This window comes from Indicator indicator, chromosome 8, assembly GCF_027791375.1.
Source record: "Indicator indicator isolate 239-I01 chromosome 8, UM_Iind_1.1, whole genome shotgun sequence".
NCBI lineage: Eukaryota > Metazoa > Chordata > Aves > Piciformes > Indicatoridae > Indicator > Indicator indicator.
In genome coordinates, this window is record NC_072017.1 from 25,224,656 (window position 1) to 25,242,556 (window position 17,901).

A 17,901-nucleotide genomic window follows, 5' to 3' on the forward strand; every position below is an offset into this window, starting at 1 on the left:
GCGCCCCGCCAAGGCCGAGGCCGTGGCCGGGGGCGGGGCGGGGCGGTGCCGCCGCTGCGCGCTGTGTGCTGGAATGCGCCGCGCCTCCTGCCGCCGCCGCCAGCGCCTCCCCGCCTTGCGCGCGCCCGGCCCCGCGCGCACCGCCCCGCGCCCCGCAGCAGCCGCGCGGCCGGGCGGCCTCGCGCCGCCGGTGAGTGCGGCGAGACCCGGCGGGGCCCGTGTCCGGGGGAAGGCGGGGGTGAAGGGGAAAGCGAGGGCCTGAGGAGCCGGGTCGGGACGGGCCATTCTGGACCATGCGAGAGGCGCTGTCCAGGGCTGATCTGCGGCCGGCTGGGGCGGCCGGGCCCGGCGGGGCGGGCCGGGCCGCGGGGGGGGGGATCAGCACCACGGCTAAGGAGCCGTAGCCTCCGCCTGTGCCCCGCCAGACGCGGGGGCGCTCGCCGGGCCTCCCCGCCGCCGGAAGGCGATGCCGCCGCGCGCCGGGCTGAGTCGGGTCGGGCCGGGCACAGCCCCACGTTGTGGGCCGGGGCAGAGGCCTCGGGCGCCGTTCGCCCTCTCGACGCCGGGCACTGGGTGGGCGAGGCCGCCGTGACCTTGCCGGTACCGAGCCGCTTCTCCTACTCTGCGCCCCCGCACAGAGGCCGCTGCCCTGCCCTGCCTTGCGCGTCGCGGGGGGGGAAGGAGGAAGCTGAGCCCTTGCCTCCCCTCCTGTCCCCGCGGACCGGCCGCAGGGGGAGTAGCGGGGCGACAGTGCCCGGTCAGATCCCCCCCCGCGGGAACGAGCGGGCCGGGGTCGGCGGTGGGCGGCGCGGGGAGGGCCGCTTTGTGTGGGCAGGCAGAAAATGGCCGCATGCCTGGCAGGGAGGGAGGGAGGGCGGCGGCGGGGGCACGGCACGGCTCCCCCGGCCGCCTCCCTCGGCGGATGTGCGCCGGGCTGCGCCGCGAGGGGGGGAAGGAGAGAGGGGGGGGCGGCGGCCACCGGGCCACCCCCTTTTGTTGTCGACCTTGCGCCCGGTGGGATCCCTTCAGCGGTCGGTAGCCGGGCGTGGGCTCTCGGCGGGGCCCGACGGCCTCAGCACCCACCCGTGTCTGACATGGCGGCCCTCCGGGATCTGCGGGGTCCCGGCTGCCCCCGTGGGAGCGGGCAGCGCTGCGGTCCAGTTCGGCCTGGCGCTGGGACACGAGGCGACTCAGAGTACCGCGCAGGCCCTGCGGGAGCAGGTACGAGAGTCCCTGCTGTCACAGACCCCCACCTGGTCTTCACAGGATGGGATCTCACTCCACGCATAGGGCGGATCCAAACAGCCCTTTTGTGAGAGGAATGGGACCTCCACCAGCCCCCCGAAGCTGAACATGGTCTGTGGTAGCAGGGAAGCCCTTGCTCACAGTTTTGCCTCCTGGTGTCTCAGTTTAATTTTCTGTATCACCTGGAAGGCTGCTTGGACAAAAGCAGGGGAGGCTTTTCCAAAACTCGGGTGCTCACAGCTGTACCTCTTTTCTCTTCCAACAGAATTACTGCTATGGCAACTCAAGTGCTGGGACAGTCTGGTGGGAACAGCCTCTTTCCTGGCAGTGCTAATATTGGTATGGCATTGTCCAATGACATGTATGACTTACACGACCTTTCTAAAGCTGAGCTGGCAGCTCCTCAGCTTATTATGTTGGCAAATGTGGCCTTGACAGGAGAAGTCAATGGCAACTGCTGTGATTACCTGGTTGGAGAGGAGAGGCAAATGGCTGAACTGACAACGGTGGGAGACAGCAATTTCTCAGACAGTGATGGAGAGGGTATGGAAGAAACCCAAGCTGCTGACAGTGACCATGAGGCACCTGAAAATGCAGAATTAAGCTCTCTTGAAGTTCCTAGTGTGGAAACTCAAGATGCAGCTGCTTGCACCCCTCCTAAGACTCCCAGTGTAGACAAAGATGCATCACTGGAAACACCAGGTACTCCAGAAAGCACAGAGGACAAGTGTAAGAGCTTGAAGAGCAAGCCGTTTCGTTGTAAGCCTTGCCAGTACGAGGCAGAGTCTGAGGAGGAGTTTGTGCATCATATCAGGGTCCACAGTGCTAAGAAATTCTTTGTGGAAGAAAATGCAGAAAAGCAAGCCCAAGTGAAGGATTCTGATTCCTGCACTGCAGAAGAGGTGGATTTCTCTAAGGGCCCAATTCGTTGTGATCGTTGTGGCTATAACACTAACAGATATGATCACTATCTTGCTCACTTGAAGCACCACAACAAAGCAGGGGAAAATGAGAGAGTCTACAAGTGTACTATATGCACTTACACTACTGTCAGTGAATATCATTGGAAGAAACACCTAAGAAATCATTTTCCCAGGAAAGTGTATACCTGCTCACAATGCTCCTATTTTTCAGACAGGAAGAACAATTATATTCAACATATTCGAACTCATACAGGTAAGTAGTCTTCTTTTGATTTAAGCATGATAAAGAGTATTGAGAAGCTGTGATGAATGAAGCAGGCCAAAAGGCTTCTATTTGGAATGTTCATTCCACCATGATAAAGCTCTGTACTCTCTCCCCTTGGTGCTAGCAGATTATAGGCTCATGGAAGTGTGGATTTGGTTTGAGTTCCAGTTTGCAGTTCTAGAGAACTGAGAAAATCTCGCAATGTTAGGCACCCAAGAGGAGATGAAGAACATCCTGTTTAGCAATTTTAAGCTGGCTTTTTGAAGAGGGCATGACAAAGTGTGCCTGTGATGGTTGTCAAGACTTACAGTACAAAAGCCTGTAAAAACAAAGCAAGCAGGTTCACAAAAGGTGCCTAGATCACATGGGTAGTTTTGCAAGTGGAACCTTCAGACTGAGATGAAACTAGACTAAGCTGTAATTGCAGAGGAGAAAGAGCTGATGCACATAGGCAAAGGAGCCTTCCAGCATCCACAAAGTCAGAATAAGAGCCATGTAATGCTCCCAGTGAATTAATTCTTTTTAATGTACAAGGGCCTCAGTTTTCCTAAGATCTGTAACACTGCAGTAGCCAGAAGTAGATGCATACTTGTGTTGGCCGATAGGAAGGGCTCCAGGGAGTCTTCAACCTGGTTTCCTGTCTTCTCCTAACAACGGTTCATAATCTTAAGAAAAAGTGTGAGGCCCCTTTCTGCTCTGGTTTATACCAAGTGAAACAGGAGGACCTTCAGTGTGAGCTGGGGCTGCAGGTGATTAAAGACGTACTTTGCTTTGCATCAGAGAGCCATGCCAGCCTCTCACATGAGGAGTCCTTAAGTGTACCCACACTTGAGACTTTCCTAGGAGCGGGTGTTATGTAGCCATTTCACCTTTCCAGGCAGTGAGGTGCGGTTGCTTTGCTTCCTGATCCCTTTTGTGGAAGCAGGACAGCAGTTAAGACCTTTCTTGTAGCTTCTCAGAAGCTTTTGATTCCACCTTGTCAAGGCTTCCTGGGGAGAGGGCAGACTTGCTAGCCAACTTCTAGTGTGCTGACCTGGCTCAGTTCCTCTTTATTGTAAGCTGTGCTGGCTGAGCAAAACACTGGGGGATTTCTCCTTTGAAGTCGTGTTTTGTCATAGCAGTGACATGAATAGTTGGGAAGCTTCAGTTAGTTGTCTGCAGCTGTCTGGAAGGGGCCGGCTGGAGTCAGGCGGCCTCGGGGCTGGGCTTGAGCTCAAATGTGCAGAAGTTTGTGTTTGTCAGCATGCTTTAGGATCTGCTTTGACAAGGCTGGGAGAGTCTGCTGGGATTTTTAGTAGATTTTGACATGTTCTTCTCTAACAATAGCCACGTGCTGTTGCTTAGAGGATACTGTCAGTTTAAAAACCAATACTGTCTAAATATTTTTTTCCTAAACAAGTAAACAAAGATGATTGTGAGAGGTGTTAGAAAAATGCTGTGGTTTATCCTCTGCTTTGTTTTCTTTGTGTGTATTGTGGGAGATAACAGTAAAGAGACCGGGTTAAAATGACCACATAATAGGAGAGAAACTAAATAAATCATTCGGGGGCCTCATGGCCAAATGTGAGCCTATGCTGTGATGCCTGCCCGTTTTACATTTTTCTCGACTTTAAATTCATCCCTGCTTGTGTTGTACATGACATTAAGTCCCCTCTCTGAACTCTGCAAGCTCTTGTTGATTTTTACAGGAACTAACCATTGTTTGCTGAGGAAGTGCTCTGTTACCACCGCATTTGACCAATTTTGCAATGAAATACATTATTTTGTTTTACAAAAAAAAAATGCTAGGATGTTAAACTATGTAGGATATTGCCCAGTTCCTCTTTCCTGCTTTAAAAAAATGTGCTGCAATCAAGGTTTCTGGTTGTTTGTTTGCTGTGTCTTTTTATTAACTTAATTAACCTGAAATGAGTGATGATTATGATTTTGACATTTTTTAGTCCACCCTGTTAGTTGTTTCTTTGCTAGCTCTTAACTAAAAAGTTAAGGTCTTTCAGCCAGTTCTCACTTGATAAAAGTCTTTCAGATATGTTAGGAGACTTATTTAATAATGTGCCTTGTTTCCAGTAACACTGATTTTGTGGGGGAGAGTGTTAAAGCTAAAGGAAGAGTCTTAGAAGAATGAATAAGCTACTGGCAGCTATATTTATACTCAAGCTAAAAGTTTCTACTGATACTAATATGCTGATACTAATATGATTGCTTTAAAACATAAAAAACTCACAATGCACACCCTGAAATAGTCCCCCCTCCCAAAAAAACCAGAAAAAAACCACCCATGGATATTTTGTAGTCTAAAGTATTTGCAGACTGTTAACATAACAAACAATCCCTTAAAACCCCAGAAAAAAAGCACCCAGGGATTTTTATAGTCTAAAGTATTTGCAGACTGTTAACATAACAGTACTGAATTTAATAAAAACTGTCTGAGTAATACTAAGAAATCTTTGGATTATAGTTTTCATTTAAACTCAAGAAAGATACTTATTGTAAAAAAGATGAGAGATACATGCATACTTATTTTCCTTCCTATTTAATGGGTTCTGAATATTGAAAAGAAAGTTGGAGTTGTTTCTTTGGTTTCATGATTGCTAATGAGTTAAATAATTTTGGGTAGATACTGTTATTTCTGTCCTATTTTTTGTACTTGACCTGACTTTTCATCTGTGGGAAAATGCATCCCTGCAGATAATTGGATTGTACTTTCTCTGAGCCATCCAGTTTTTTGAAACACTGACTCTCCAGAGTGCTACCACTGCTGCTACTGTTGCTGGAGCACGGCAGGCTCAATGGCCTGGGACTGGTTGACTCAGCTCACTAAAATGGCAGTAAAGATTCCTCTTCCCCAGGGTGGTTTTCTGCTGAATCAACACACAAATGCCATTGCACATGGGCAGGATCAGGGAAGAGGGCTGCACGGTAGTACCTTGCATGGAGGGAGAAATACTTATCCTCTGTATGTTTGGGGGCCACTGGAAGGCAGGCAGAGGTTCTGTGCTTGCCTGCTTCTTGCGTCCGTGTTGGAAAGCAGGTGTCATGAACCAGCTCTGTACTTGCAGACAGTGCTTATGTGGCTGGCTGCTGACAAATATGGGGGACCTTGGGCAGAAGGGTGATTTGAGGACGTTACAGATGCTTATAAGCTTGTCAGCTGGGAAGGCTACACCTGGAAGAGTCTGCTGCCCAAGGGGGCTGGCTGTCCTTTCTTTTGCCGATGGGGTAGAAAAGTCCCTTTGTGGCAGGGAAACAGATGCACCTGGACTCGTTTGTACTCATTAGACACGTTAGACCAAGTTTTGACTTGATTTACTCCATCAACTATCCTCATGGCAGATCCTGTAACTCTAGTATGTGTAAGACAGTGCAGCATTGTTCTCATTTTTTTTCCATTTTACTTGTTAGAAACAATTTCTAGAAAACTCAGTGGCAAATTATCTGGAGGACAATATCAATAGGACATCTACTTCAGGCAGTCACAATGTTCAGTGCCTAGCTTGGAGCTGTTACTTATTTTAATTTCTTTTTGTCTGACACAGTGGATCATTCTTGCTTGCCACTGTATTGCAAGTTTGATGAAAACAGTTTCATTTCAAGCAGACAACTTTTAATAGCATTACAGGAGATGATCTTAAACCTGTTCACTGATGTCTTGCCTATTCTTTTGGAGCAGCAGCTAAGTGCCTTTTGAAGCATTTGCTAGGTAGAGACTTATTCTTTAAGTGTCTGTGGAGAACATTTTGTTTTTTAGTGGCTCGTTTGCATATAATGAACTTGTAAAATTATAATAAAAATCCTCTGGGGAATAGCATTTTATAAAACATGTAGTCATGCATTTAATTCTCAAGTGGCAATAACACATTTTAAATTAGTCACACTTCAGTAGATTTTGTTGCTGTTGCATATATAAAATAGCTGAAAGAAACCCTTCTCCACATTTCTAATGTAGGTAACTAAACTTAAAGATAAATTTCATATAATGTGGGAAGAAGGCATGGCTGAATATTCTGGGACCTTTTGCCACATATTTTCAGTCTATAAGGAGTCATTTAAAAACAAACCCATTTCTTCATAACAAAAGGGCTACCCCTCCCTTCTACATGACTTAGTCTTATTGTGTATATTGCACCAATCTTCTACCTTGTTTTAACTGGAAATGGAGGGGGGGTTATGGTTGTCAGGGTGAACTGACCTTTCAACTGCTGATCTTATCAAGAATGATAGTCTAAATGTTTGATGGGAGGAAGAAATGTGGGATTAGTCTGCATTGAAAAGACCATTTCTACTGCTCTTTTGGCAAAGGCCAGCAGTGGAGCCTCACATATTGGCAGACGTGAGGTCTTTGCTGCTGCAGATAGAGCTATGCTTCTGTAAGTGACCAAACTGCTTGTGTGGGGGGCTTTTGCTGACGTCCTGGTCTCAGTGATTTGGAGAGCACTTTGGTTGTATGCTTAAACTGATGTAGCAAAATCATAGAATCATAGAATCAGTCAGGGTTGGAAGGGACCACAAGGATCATCCAGTTCCAATCCCCCTGCCATGGACAGGGACACGTCACACTAGATCAAGCTGGCCAGAGCCTCATCTAGCCTGGCCTTAAACACCTCCAGGGATGGGGCCTCAACCACCTCCCTGGACAACCCCTTCCAGGCTCTCACCACTCTCATGGGGAGGAATTTCTTCCTCATGTCCAGCCTGAATCTCCCCACTTCCAGCTTTGTTCCATTCCCCCTAGTCCTATCACTACCTGATATCCTAAAAAGTCCCTCCTCAGCTTTCTTGTAGGCCCCCTTCAGATACTGGAAGGCCACAAGAAGGTCACCTCGGAGCCTTCTTTTCTCCAGACTGAACAGCCCCAACTCTTTCAGTCTGTCCTCATAGGAGAGGTGCTCCAGCCCTCTGATCATCCTGGTGGCCCTTCTCTGGACACATTCCAGCATGTCCATATCCCTCTTGTAATAGGGGCTCCAGAACTGGACGCAGTACTCCAGGTGGAGTAGTGCTGTAGTGTAATTCTGTAATGCTGTAGTGTAATTCTGACTATGACTTGAATAAACACTGCAGTGGAGTAACTTACTTTTCCCTGTATTTTTACAACTTGTAGTGGAGACAAGGCTGTCTAGATCTCTTGGCTGTGCTACCAATTTGGGGCAGACACCCCTGGTACTTATCTTACCCTGCCTAACATGTCAATACTACTACTGTCTACCTTTATTTGGAGCTTGTCTTCACTTGAAAAGGCTTTTCAAGTATCATTGTACAGATAGTTACACAAGCTAACTGTCCGTTGTGGATACCTAATTTATGACAGGTTAGTTTCCATTAGCTCCCCAGAAACAATAACTCTTCAGGCATAGGGATTTGAGGCTTCAAAATCAATGTTGCTGCTCTCACTTAAGCTTTTGTTAGCAGCACACTTTCACTGAGCCCCTGCTCGGGCTTTTCTACACTCCAAGCCAATTTCACTCTCCCAATAAAACTTTGGAAGTAGAGACTCAGTCTCTATCTGTGCTTGTGTTCTGGAAAGTGCAGGTCCACATTGAATGGATGGTGGTTACCCATCTTAATCCAAATTAAACACAAAGGTTTCAGGTAAGGTGTTATGTGAAGCAGGAGCATACCTGATTTCTTACAGTCTGTATCTTTTGTGTATCTTCTGAGTGATGGGAGAAGACACTGAAGGGAAGTCAGCTCTGGTGGCTTAAGACTTCCCTAAAAGTGGCTGCCCTCATCACCTTTTGCCTGAGGTGTTTGTCAGAGCCCAGATGGACGTGAGATTGTACCTCTCTCATATTCTGCCCCTTCACTACCCTTGTTCATAAGGCATGACAACGTAACACGGGTCTAGCTCAGGCACATGCTATTCTCTGTGTCACTCTGCTGAGGTATAATGTGTCCTTAAATGCAGCTTGGAGATCTGTGAAAGCCTCATATGTATGACTCCTTAACCAAGTTTGGCAATCTGCTGTGTTTCAGTAACGACGTTGCTGTTTGTTTTTGCAGGAGAGCGACCCTATCAATGTGCTATGTGTCCTTATTCCAGCTCTCAGAAGACCCATTTGACCAGACACATGCGCACCCACTCAGGTTGGTAAGGGGTGGCAGCAGCATGACTCAGGAAAAGGGGTGGTTGATAGCATCACATCATGGCTGAAGTTGGAAGGGACTTCTGGAGGTCATCTGGTTCAGCCCCGCTGCTCAAGCACAGTCCCCTAGAGCAGGCTGCCTGGTTCTTTATGAGGTGTCAGCACATCCACTATGGCCTGAGCTTTAGTTCCTGTTTTAACAGGGAGTGTTGTCTTTACCTGCTTAGGAAATGCTAAGTGTCATTAATAAAAGTGATAATGGGGGGATGTATATTTTTCTTTCCCTTTTACTTTCCAAGGTGTATTCCCAAGTTCACATGACTGCTCTAGCAGTCCTAGTAATCTAGTAGCAAATACAACCTTGTGATGACAGAGAAGCAGATTCTTGTCTTCTGCTGCCGTTACTCAGTTCAAATCAATGAGTCTGGGAAGATTTAGAGCAGCTGAGAGTCTCCATTTCTGCAGTCTGATGTCTGCAATTTCATCTCATCTTTTGCTTCGTGTTACAGAAAGATGTATAATAGTGTCTGCTCATGGCAAGGAGACATGGGATGAAAAAGGAAACTCAGAGGGTGTTCGCACGCGACTCAATCTTGAGGCACTCAAAACCAAATTAGTAATTTTCACAAGCCTCTATTTCTCATTGCTGGTCATAAGCTGTGATGTTACAAACATCTGGTTTTGCTTTTGCAATTTTGTTTTTTAATGAATTAATAGCTTTTGTTGTGAGTTCTAACAGCATAGGCATGCTAGGCATCAGCACAGTTGTCCTTTATGACCCTTATAGGGGGGGGTTCAGGTAGATCTTTGCCTGTGCTTTTGGTTTGCTGATACCTGAATTGTCCAGACCTAGCTGAATTCCTAATCCTAGCAAACAATAGGGAAAGTTTCCTGAGCAGTTGTTTCAGTTTCAATAGACAAGGCTTTTAACTGAAATCAGAAGGCAGGTAATTTTAATTGTAGTGGAAGGGGATTTGGGCCCTTTAAAAATAGCCAGCCTTACAATTACATCTCAGTAGTTTGGTTTGAAAATTTTGTGAATGAAGTTTTCTGCCTCCAGAGACAAAAATCTTTTTTGGCTGAATCTCTGGACTAAAGGTGAATTTTCAAATGGTTTGGTTAATACTGAGCCTGGAAACTATTTCATGAACATCTTACTCTCCCCTAATTTGCACAAGGAAGTCTCAAGTCTGAAGGAGATTGAGGAGTGGGATCTGCCCTTGGGCCTTGACTAAAAGGCCTGGGGGGGAGGGTGTGAGCTGTTCTGACAGAAGTGCAAGTGTACATGGGACTCTTGCTATCAGGGGTGTGTTATTAATAGCTCTTAGAACTTCTGTTACATGTCTCACCCCATTGCCCAGGCAGCTGGACCTTTTCTGTGGCAATTTCTGGACTCCTGCAGTTCACAGGCTGACCTTTTAAGGCAAACCACTGCTGGAGATTTCTTCAAATGTCAGGCAGTGAACCACAGCAGTGTAGAGCATACTTCACAGCTGTGTTCTCAGTCATCTTGGTACATGACCTTTCTACTTGTACAACCAAACCCCTGGATTTAGTAGAAGTGATGGACACAAACTCTTCACAGACAGCCTTTTAAGTTATCCTGTTGCCACTACCTGTGCAGCTAGAACAGCTTGTTCATAAGCTGTATGTAAGTGAGAGGCTGGTTTTTTGCTCACTGTGTAACATGGAACTGCTTCTTGAAGGGTAGGTGATAAAGGTCTATACCTGTAAGAAGGACAAGCAGTGAAGCACATCAAGCTTAAGCTTGTGGAAAATGTCGTCAGGAAGTGGAAGGAAAGGGAAGGAAGGAGGAAAGGAAGGAAGGAAAACAAGAAGTAAAGAAAGAAAGAAGATAGGGAATCAAAGTATAGAGTTTGCGAGGGACTTGCATGCAGATCAGCTGTAGGGCTACCAGGAGTATGGACAGTGTTGGGGCAGCGTGTTGCAGAGGTGGGAGAAGTGCTATTGTAGCAGGAGCAGAAGGTGCTGGAGTAAATTTTCATCACTTAGGAAGTGGCATGCATTAGTTCAGAGCTCAGGAGTGTCCCAGATTGCTCAGCTGAATTTGCACATGCACAGATGTTTTCAAACTATTTCTGCACTTGACTTGTGCCAGAAGTGGTTTTCCTGTTTGCTTTGATGTGTAAAAGGAAAGCCACTTCTGCTGCAGCAGCATGCACTAAGCAGAACATTTCAGGACCACTTCTGCAAGAGTCATTGCACAACTCTGAACAGATTTCAATAGGAACAAGATGGCTTTGGACTGTATCTGGCTGGCTTGCCAAGAGTAGCCTTTAGCCAGAGCATCATGTGTTTGAGATACCATTACAATGAAACAAATTACCAGAGGTGAAGATTATCTGACTAGTGTCCCCCTTTTACATGCTTTGGTTTTTGCTAGCTTCTTTCCCTTCATTTCTTATTCTATGCAAACATGAAGTATGATAAATCTGTGTAAAGCTGGACTTTTTTGAAACTTTTTTTGAAACTTTTGTGTGAAACTGCTATTCATCAAATGTTACATTTCCATTTTTCTACAATGCATTCAATGGACCAGTTGGGTATGGATTCCATTTGCTAATAATACTGTAGAGAGATCTCTGCCGGTATGTATGCATAGCCAGAACCTGTGACGTTGTTACTGCTTGTTTGGTTTTGGATCCCCTTCCTCCCAACCCTTACCCCTTTTCTCTTCTTTTGTATTTTATTCTCAGTGTCTTGTGAATGTGTTTGTGACTCGTGGATTTCTTATGTTGACTTCACTTAATTTTAAAGGCGCATGGATAATTTTTTTTCTTCTTTTGATTTTTATATTTCTGTACCTGTATTTAGTGGGAATTGATTGCCCCCTCTGCATGATAATCACCATCATTCCCTTCCACCCTTCCTCTCTTAGGTGAGAAGCCATTCAAATGTGATCAGTGCAGCTATGTGGCCTCAAACCAGCATGAAGTAACTCGTCATGCAAGGCAGGTTCACAATGGGCCAAAGCCTCTGACTTGCCCACACTGTGACTACAAAACGGCTGACCGCAGCAATTTCAAGAAGCACGTAGAGCTCCACGTCAACCCGCGCCAGTTTCTCTGTCCTGTTTGTGATTATGCAGCATCTAAGAAATGCAACCTGCAGTATCACATCAAATCCAGGCATCCTGACTGTTCTGACATCACCATGGATGTTTCGAAGGTGAAGCTACGGACTAAAAAGAGTGAAGCTGACTTTTCTGAGAGTGCTAACGACAAAACGGAGAAGGAACAAACAAAAGGGGATTCAGCTGTGAAGAAAAATGAGAAAATTGTGAAAGTGGAGAAAAAAGATAATTTGGCAAAGGAAAAGAAGCCAATGAGCAATGTTTCTGCAGGCCAAGTGACAACCAGAAGTCGGAAATCAGCTTCAGAAAACAAGGAGGTAGATGTTAAAACTGAGAAAAATACTGAGAAAACATGTAAAACAAAGAAGATCAAAAGAAAGGCAGAGACTGAAGTAACTTCCTCAAAGGAGGAGCCTGCAAATGATACCTCAGCAGTAACAAAAAAGAAAAAGAAAGTGGAAGCTAAACCCAGAGACTGCCAGGAAGCTCAAAAAAGTGACACTGTACCAGAGGAAGAGCCTAAAAAGGAAAGTTCTTGCCTCAAGAAAAACAGAAAAAAGAAAGCTCTGAAAAATAAACATGGTAAGAAAAGCAGTAAACTCGATCAGGAGAAGATTGAGGAAGAGGAGATGCCAGGTGAGTGTCCTCTCACAGACGAAGATGGAGGCATGAAGCCTGGCACAGAGGGCGGCAACCAGAAGGAGCAAGATCCCACTGACACAGCGGCGTTAAATAATGGTGGTCATGCTCTCAAGAGGGAGGGCACCAATCTCAAAGGAAGCTGCATACAGGACCCAGAGCAGCACTGTCTGCCATCTCAGGATGCAAATACAGAAGCTGAGATAGAGGACCAAGAAATACCTGCTGTGACAGGAGAGAGTGAAGACACTGTTAGTGAAGAAGAGGAGAGAAAGGCAGACAGAGGGGAAAATGGTTGTTCTGAGGAATCTTCCCATGCAGTGTCTTCTGAAAAAAGCTTGGATGTGCCCATGGATGTGGTAACGGATGTGGCACCTGAGAAGGAGTCAGAGGAAACCTTTGTGGCAGAAACTATGAGTAACTCAGACCTGATGGACCTGACCAAGACATGCCTGCCAGCAGCGGAGCCAAGAGAAGATGCTGTGCTGGTACCTGCGCCCCCAGAAGGGTGTACACAAAGCTCTAAAGTAGCCCTGGCCTTATCATCTCCAGGTAACACAGCAGTGAACGAGTCTCAGGACATGGATGAGGATGAGGGCATCCACAGCCATGAAGGCAGCGACATAAGTGACAACATATCAGAAGGAAGTGATGACTCGGGGTTAAATGGTGCTCGCTCTGTACAAGAGGAAACAAGTCCAAAGACATCCCAAGTTGCTGCAGATGCCCCAGTGGCCAGAGAGAACTATGTGTGCATCTTCTGTGACCGCTCCTTTAAAAAGGAAGGGGAGTACAGCAAGCACCTGAATCGTCACTTAGTCAATGTCTATTACCTTGAGAAAGCAACAAAGGGGCAGGAGTAGAAATAGCTGTGGTTTGGGGAAATCTTCTTTTGTAAGATCTTATACAGCTAATGTACAGGTATTGTAGATTTTTTCTTTTTGGTTTTTTTAGCACAGTTTGCTTTAGTGTCTGCATTGGTTTGTTTTTTGGTTTAGTTTTGAGGTGTTTTCTTAAAGTCAAAAATATTCTTGACAACTTTTTTTGTAATGGTGAACTTGTTAACTGTGGATCTCTTCATTAGAGAAGGCAGGTAGGGTGTATGAGGCTGTATCCTGCAAAGTCAGTGTAAGCTTCTAGTCTAATAGCTTATGCAATTTGAAAAATTGAGTTTTAGGAGCAAGACTGTAGCTAACAAATACACAAGTTGGATGTTCATAGAGCCATTAGCATTAGCTGATTTTTGTTCTAGCAGCCAATTCCTTCTCTCTCCCCTCATCCCTTTATTTTCATGTTTGTCTTGGTGTTTAAACTGTTAAACTACTTGATGTTTTTTCTACCAGGAAGATAGCTTCTATTACATGAAGAGCACTTTGTAAAAGAAATCAAAGTTGGATAGTGGTGAACATAACTGTTTAAGATAATTATGATTGTGAACATACATTTCAGATCCCCTAAGTGTGAATGGTGAGCCAAAATTTGGGAGTAGTCTTTCCAACTTTTGATTGGAGAACCTTTGTCTTGATTAATATCTTAATGACTATGATAGGTAATTGGCTTTGTTGTGGGGGAGCAAGTTTGTTATTTTTAATTTCTGACTTTTTTTATTGTGCTTTAAGGGCTTAAAATATTGCACATTGTTTTTGATTTTTACCTATGCAGTGTAATCCTTTAGGAATAGTGCTTGTGCAGTACATGTACACTTTATATATTCATGTTTGGGTTTGTCTGTGTAAGTTCTTTTTATTTGGAAACATTCAGATCCGTTGCTTACCATGGGACAGTTTGATGCTCTTTACTGCAGATTTTTCTTGGTTTTCTGGGGTATTATTAGTTGTGCATGAGGCTGCTGAAATTATAAACTATTTGGCTATATATTTTTGACTGGCTTTAAAATGGTATCGTTCTTGAGCAAAAGGATACCAATGCAGTTTCAAAACACTGTTTTATAGTATTTGTTTTGTCATGGAAATGCCACTTCTGACACTTTGAATACATGTACAGAGTAATAAATTCTAATTTATAATTTGGGATCACCAGGCAGAAAAACACACACTCTCAGTGGAAATAGTCTGCAGACTCTGCAAGTCCAGGTAATTTTTTTCCCCTCCTCTTTTCATTTTTGGTGTAGTCAAACTTCATGAACTTAAAAAAACTAAAATAGTGGCAGTCCTGTAAGTATGGTTCATCAAGATCTAACCAAAAAAAAACCCAAATAAAGATAAATCAAATGGTAAGCAACAATCCTGGCATTAAAAAATGTAGGAATTCCTGCTACTTATTTATTAAAGTGGAATTTAATAAAATCTTCTTGCTTCCATGCAGAGAGAAACACACAAGTGATCCGACTGTCGTCTCAGGTCTACATGTTATACCAGAAGTTTTTAATTCTGAGCAGATTTAATTTGTGGCACACACACAAGAGCAATTGCATGCTTAGTGCTTGTGGCTAACCAGTGGCAAAATGTAAACAAAAGCCAAAATAGCAGAGGAAAAGCAAAACCCTCCAGTCCCATCTGTGCATTCTTCAGGCTGTCATTAGCTGTCTTTTCAGTGAAAGAGTTTGGGGAAGCTCCTCTGGTTGTCAAGTCCAGAGAAGCAAATTTGGAGGCAGGTGTTATTTGGAGAGTGGAGCTGAGGATCTGACAGTTTTTGGTCAGAGCTCTATATAGCAAATACTATCAATGCAAGCTCTGGACTAAACCCTGCTGTCTCTGCATGTCCCCACAGCATCTTCCCCTCCAAACCAACCCGCTGCCTCGAATGAATAGAGAGCAACAATGCTACATTGCTTCTGTTTATGGGAGAGATTGGTAATAGGAGGCCAAAGATTTGAGAGGGAAGGCATCCCTCATGGCAGAAATAAACTGTATAATGTATAATAGGTTTTTGTTTAATTAGATAGTGTTCGGTCCTTACCTTGGCTGTGACAATCATTGTCAACTGAAGATCAAGTTGCAACTATATTTATGTTAAATGTTAAGAAAATGAACCTAGTTGAATTGTTTTCTTAAACAACCAGTTGTAATAGTCTTAGGTGTATTTTTTTTTTCTTCATAATAGTGTTTCCTTTATATATAAATATTGCCACCATTTGTGAGCGATGTGAGCAGATGCTGGGAATTCCAGTACTGCGTAGAGGTTTTATAGCTCCCTTCATATCCTTGCGAAGAGTCTTTGCCATCTTGTGAGAGACTTCAAGGACTTCAGCTATGTTCAAATAAACTTGGGGACTGGCCTGATAATTTTTCTGGTTTATTTTTAAATTAAAATAATGATGTTGACTGACTTTAAGTCTCTCCGAGATAAAAACAAAGATGAGGTTCTCTGAGACACTCTGCTGCAGATTTCTGTGAAGTGGTCAAGGTTTCAATGCTTGATCTGACAAGAACTCATTGAAGAGGACAGTCAGCTCCTGTTCAGCAGCATTTCGTACCACAAGATTACAAACTGAAAATAAATTATTAACAAACTAAGAAGAAAAGTGATTCTTTTTATCTGAGACCTGTCAACAGTGTCCTGAAATATCTATCGTTGGTGCAGAACTGTGTTGGAATTCTCTGCTTGATTAAGACTAAGGTTTGGGAGTATATTATGATAAAGTAGCAAGGATGTAATGCATTATTGTATACCTAAAATATTAGACATTGCTAATACTGAGTTTTTGAGGGGGGTGCAGGTTAGGTAACCCATCTTATGCGGTGGCCATACATTGCTGTAGCTCCTTTTAAACAATGCCCCCTTTTTTTTTTTTTCTCTCTTTTTAAATATTTTTAAATTATTTCGTGTTGGTTTTGCCAGTGCTCGCATTTTTGTTTTTCTTGGCAATAATACCTGTACAAGTGTTCAGCCTCCAATATGTGGTTGGAAGAATGAGCACACTGATACCCCTACACTGCCAGCCCTCAGTTGAGCAACATGGTGGTTTGGGCTCTTGCTATATGAGTCTATACACTCAAAGTAATTGCCCTGAGAAATGATCTAGAGAAGTGGGTAGCTAAGCATTAATAATCTATGGTATTATAAGTGCTGTTTCTGGATTTTGATGATCCAGGCTGGAACTTGAGTCATTTAAGGAAGAATATTTAACAACTGACAGGATAGTTAAGATACAGGAATATCATTGATTTCAACAGATTTAATTGATCTCAGCAGATTTAATGTAGCTGAAAGGTATTAAATCCATTTCAAGAGTTTCCTTGAATGTCAGTTGTGTAGATACGCGGTGTGCATACAATATTAACAGAATCCAAATAGCTAATGCAATTGGTTTATGTGTACATATATTCCCCCCCTCTAAAATTACACTAGCTAACAGACTTGTAAGATGGCATGGAAACGTTTATGATGTTTAGTTGCACCATGTTTGATGCTTTTACAGTGCAATACTTGTATTCTCTGAGTTAAACCAAAGGTAATTTTTTTTCATGCTCTCTCTACTGTAGTGCATGACAGTCTTTTCTACATTTGTAATAAGATGTAAAACAAGCCAGATCATACATCCTGTTTTTTTCCTGAAACATGTATAAGAAGTCTTTTGTCCAAAATGTAGTATAAAGTTAAACTAAATTGCCTTATATTAACCCTTACAAGTGTATTTTCTTAAGCATAGTTATGATTAAATAAACTTTATTAAGGAACTTGTAGCTTCTATCTCCCACTTATTGATGGCAATGAAAGCCACTGTAACTAAAGGCAGGAGCAGAACAAGCATCACTGACAGAGCTTCCCAAGGTCAGCCAGCGTCTGGGGGAGCCAGTACATGGGTCCCATGTGCACGCAGACAGAGATTTTACTGGAGGTAGGGACAACAGCTCCGGAACAGGTTGTCTTTCCATTTGAACAATCTCTATTAATTTCCCTCCCTGTTTCAGTGAGGGCAGGGCACAAGGTGGGAGGTGCATGCATATGGAGTTAGTGCTGGGCCTGTTTGTGACTTGGCAGGACAGGCCTGATGGGCATGAGAGGTTTATTCCCTGCCACATGAGAAGAAATACAACTTGATGGAAGCTGCGGGATCTAAATTAGAGTTTTAGAAGTAATGCAGGTGGCAATCCCTCCTGCATTCCAGAAGGGTCTCTGGTGCTATCTGCTTTGAGGAATTAACAGTAGATTAATAAAATCTATGTTGCATATCATCCCCCTGACTATGATACTGTCCATTTAGATACTGGGAATGTCTTGAGAGCTGTGGAGCCTGGTGTAGTTTGCAAGGGTGACTTTTCATCTCTCTGCCAGCCTGACCCTTTTAGAAAACCTGAGCTGGATTAGCCCATGATGCTTACCTGCCTTCTAGGGCTTGGTCATTCTTACCTCTCACTAACACAGAACAATTACTATTTGCCAAGGGATAAAAGCAAATGACAATTGATGAACCTGTGGGGGTAGTGTATATGCAGCTGCCTCAGCTTTGAACAATTTGGGATGCTTCTAGTGAACTTTTGTATTCTGTGATTAAATCTTTTCTCACAAGCAGTGCCTCTCCCCTCCTCCCCTCCCCCATATCATCTTAATCTGACAATGGGAATTTGGGTTTCTGAGCCATGCAGTTAATAGCCAAGCACAACTGCCATGGGACATAGCATTGGAGGGCTGTCATCACCTGAGTAAGGGGCAGGTTTTGGTCTGCTCCCCTTGATATCTTGTAGACAG

The 17,901-nt window shown here is 44.4% G+C and overlaps 1 protein-coding gene across 1 annotated transcript; it reads left to right on the forward strand.

Annotated features, from left to right (window-relative positions):
• The first annotated feature begins 1,520 nt into the window (after positions 1 to 1,520).
• Positions 1,521 to 13,125, forward strand: REST (RE1 silencing transcription factor). The gene is made up of 3 exons (XM_054383145.1): positions 1,521 to 2,421; positions 8,434 to 8,517; positions 11,416 to 13,125. Exons 1-3 carry the CDS (start codon positions 1,521 to 1,523, stop codon positions 13,110 to 13,112), a joined length of 2,682 nt encoding a protein of 893 aa, XP_054239120.1. The 3' UTR covers positions 13,113 to 13,125.
• Positions 13,126 to 17,901: the final 4,776 nt, after the last annotated feature.

What these genes read in the sequence shown, in the direction of transcription:
- REST (XM_054383145.1), top strand. Translation starts at nt 1,521, where the DNA reads ATGGCAACTCAAGTGCTGGGACAGTCTGGTGGGAACAGCCTCTTTCCT. An exon ending in ACATATTCGAACTCATACAG is followed by an intron (nt 2,422 to 8,433) that starts GTAAGTAGTCTT and finishes TTGTTTTTGCAG; the next exon opens with GAGAGCGACCCTATCAATGT. An exon ending in ACACATGCGCACCCACTCAG is followed by an intron (nt 8,518 to 11,415) that starts GTTGGTAAGGGG and finishes TTCCTCTCTTAG; the next exon opens with GTGAGAAGCCATTCAAATGT.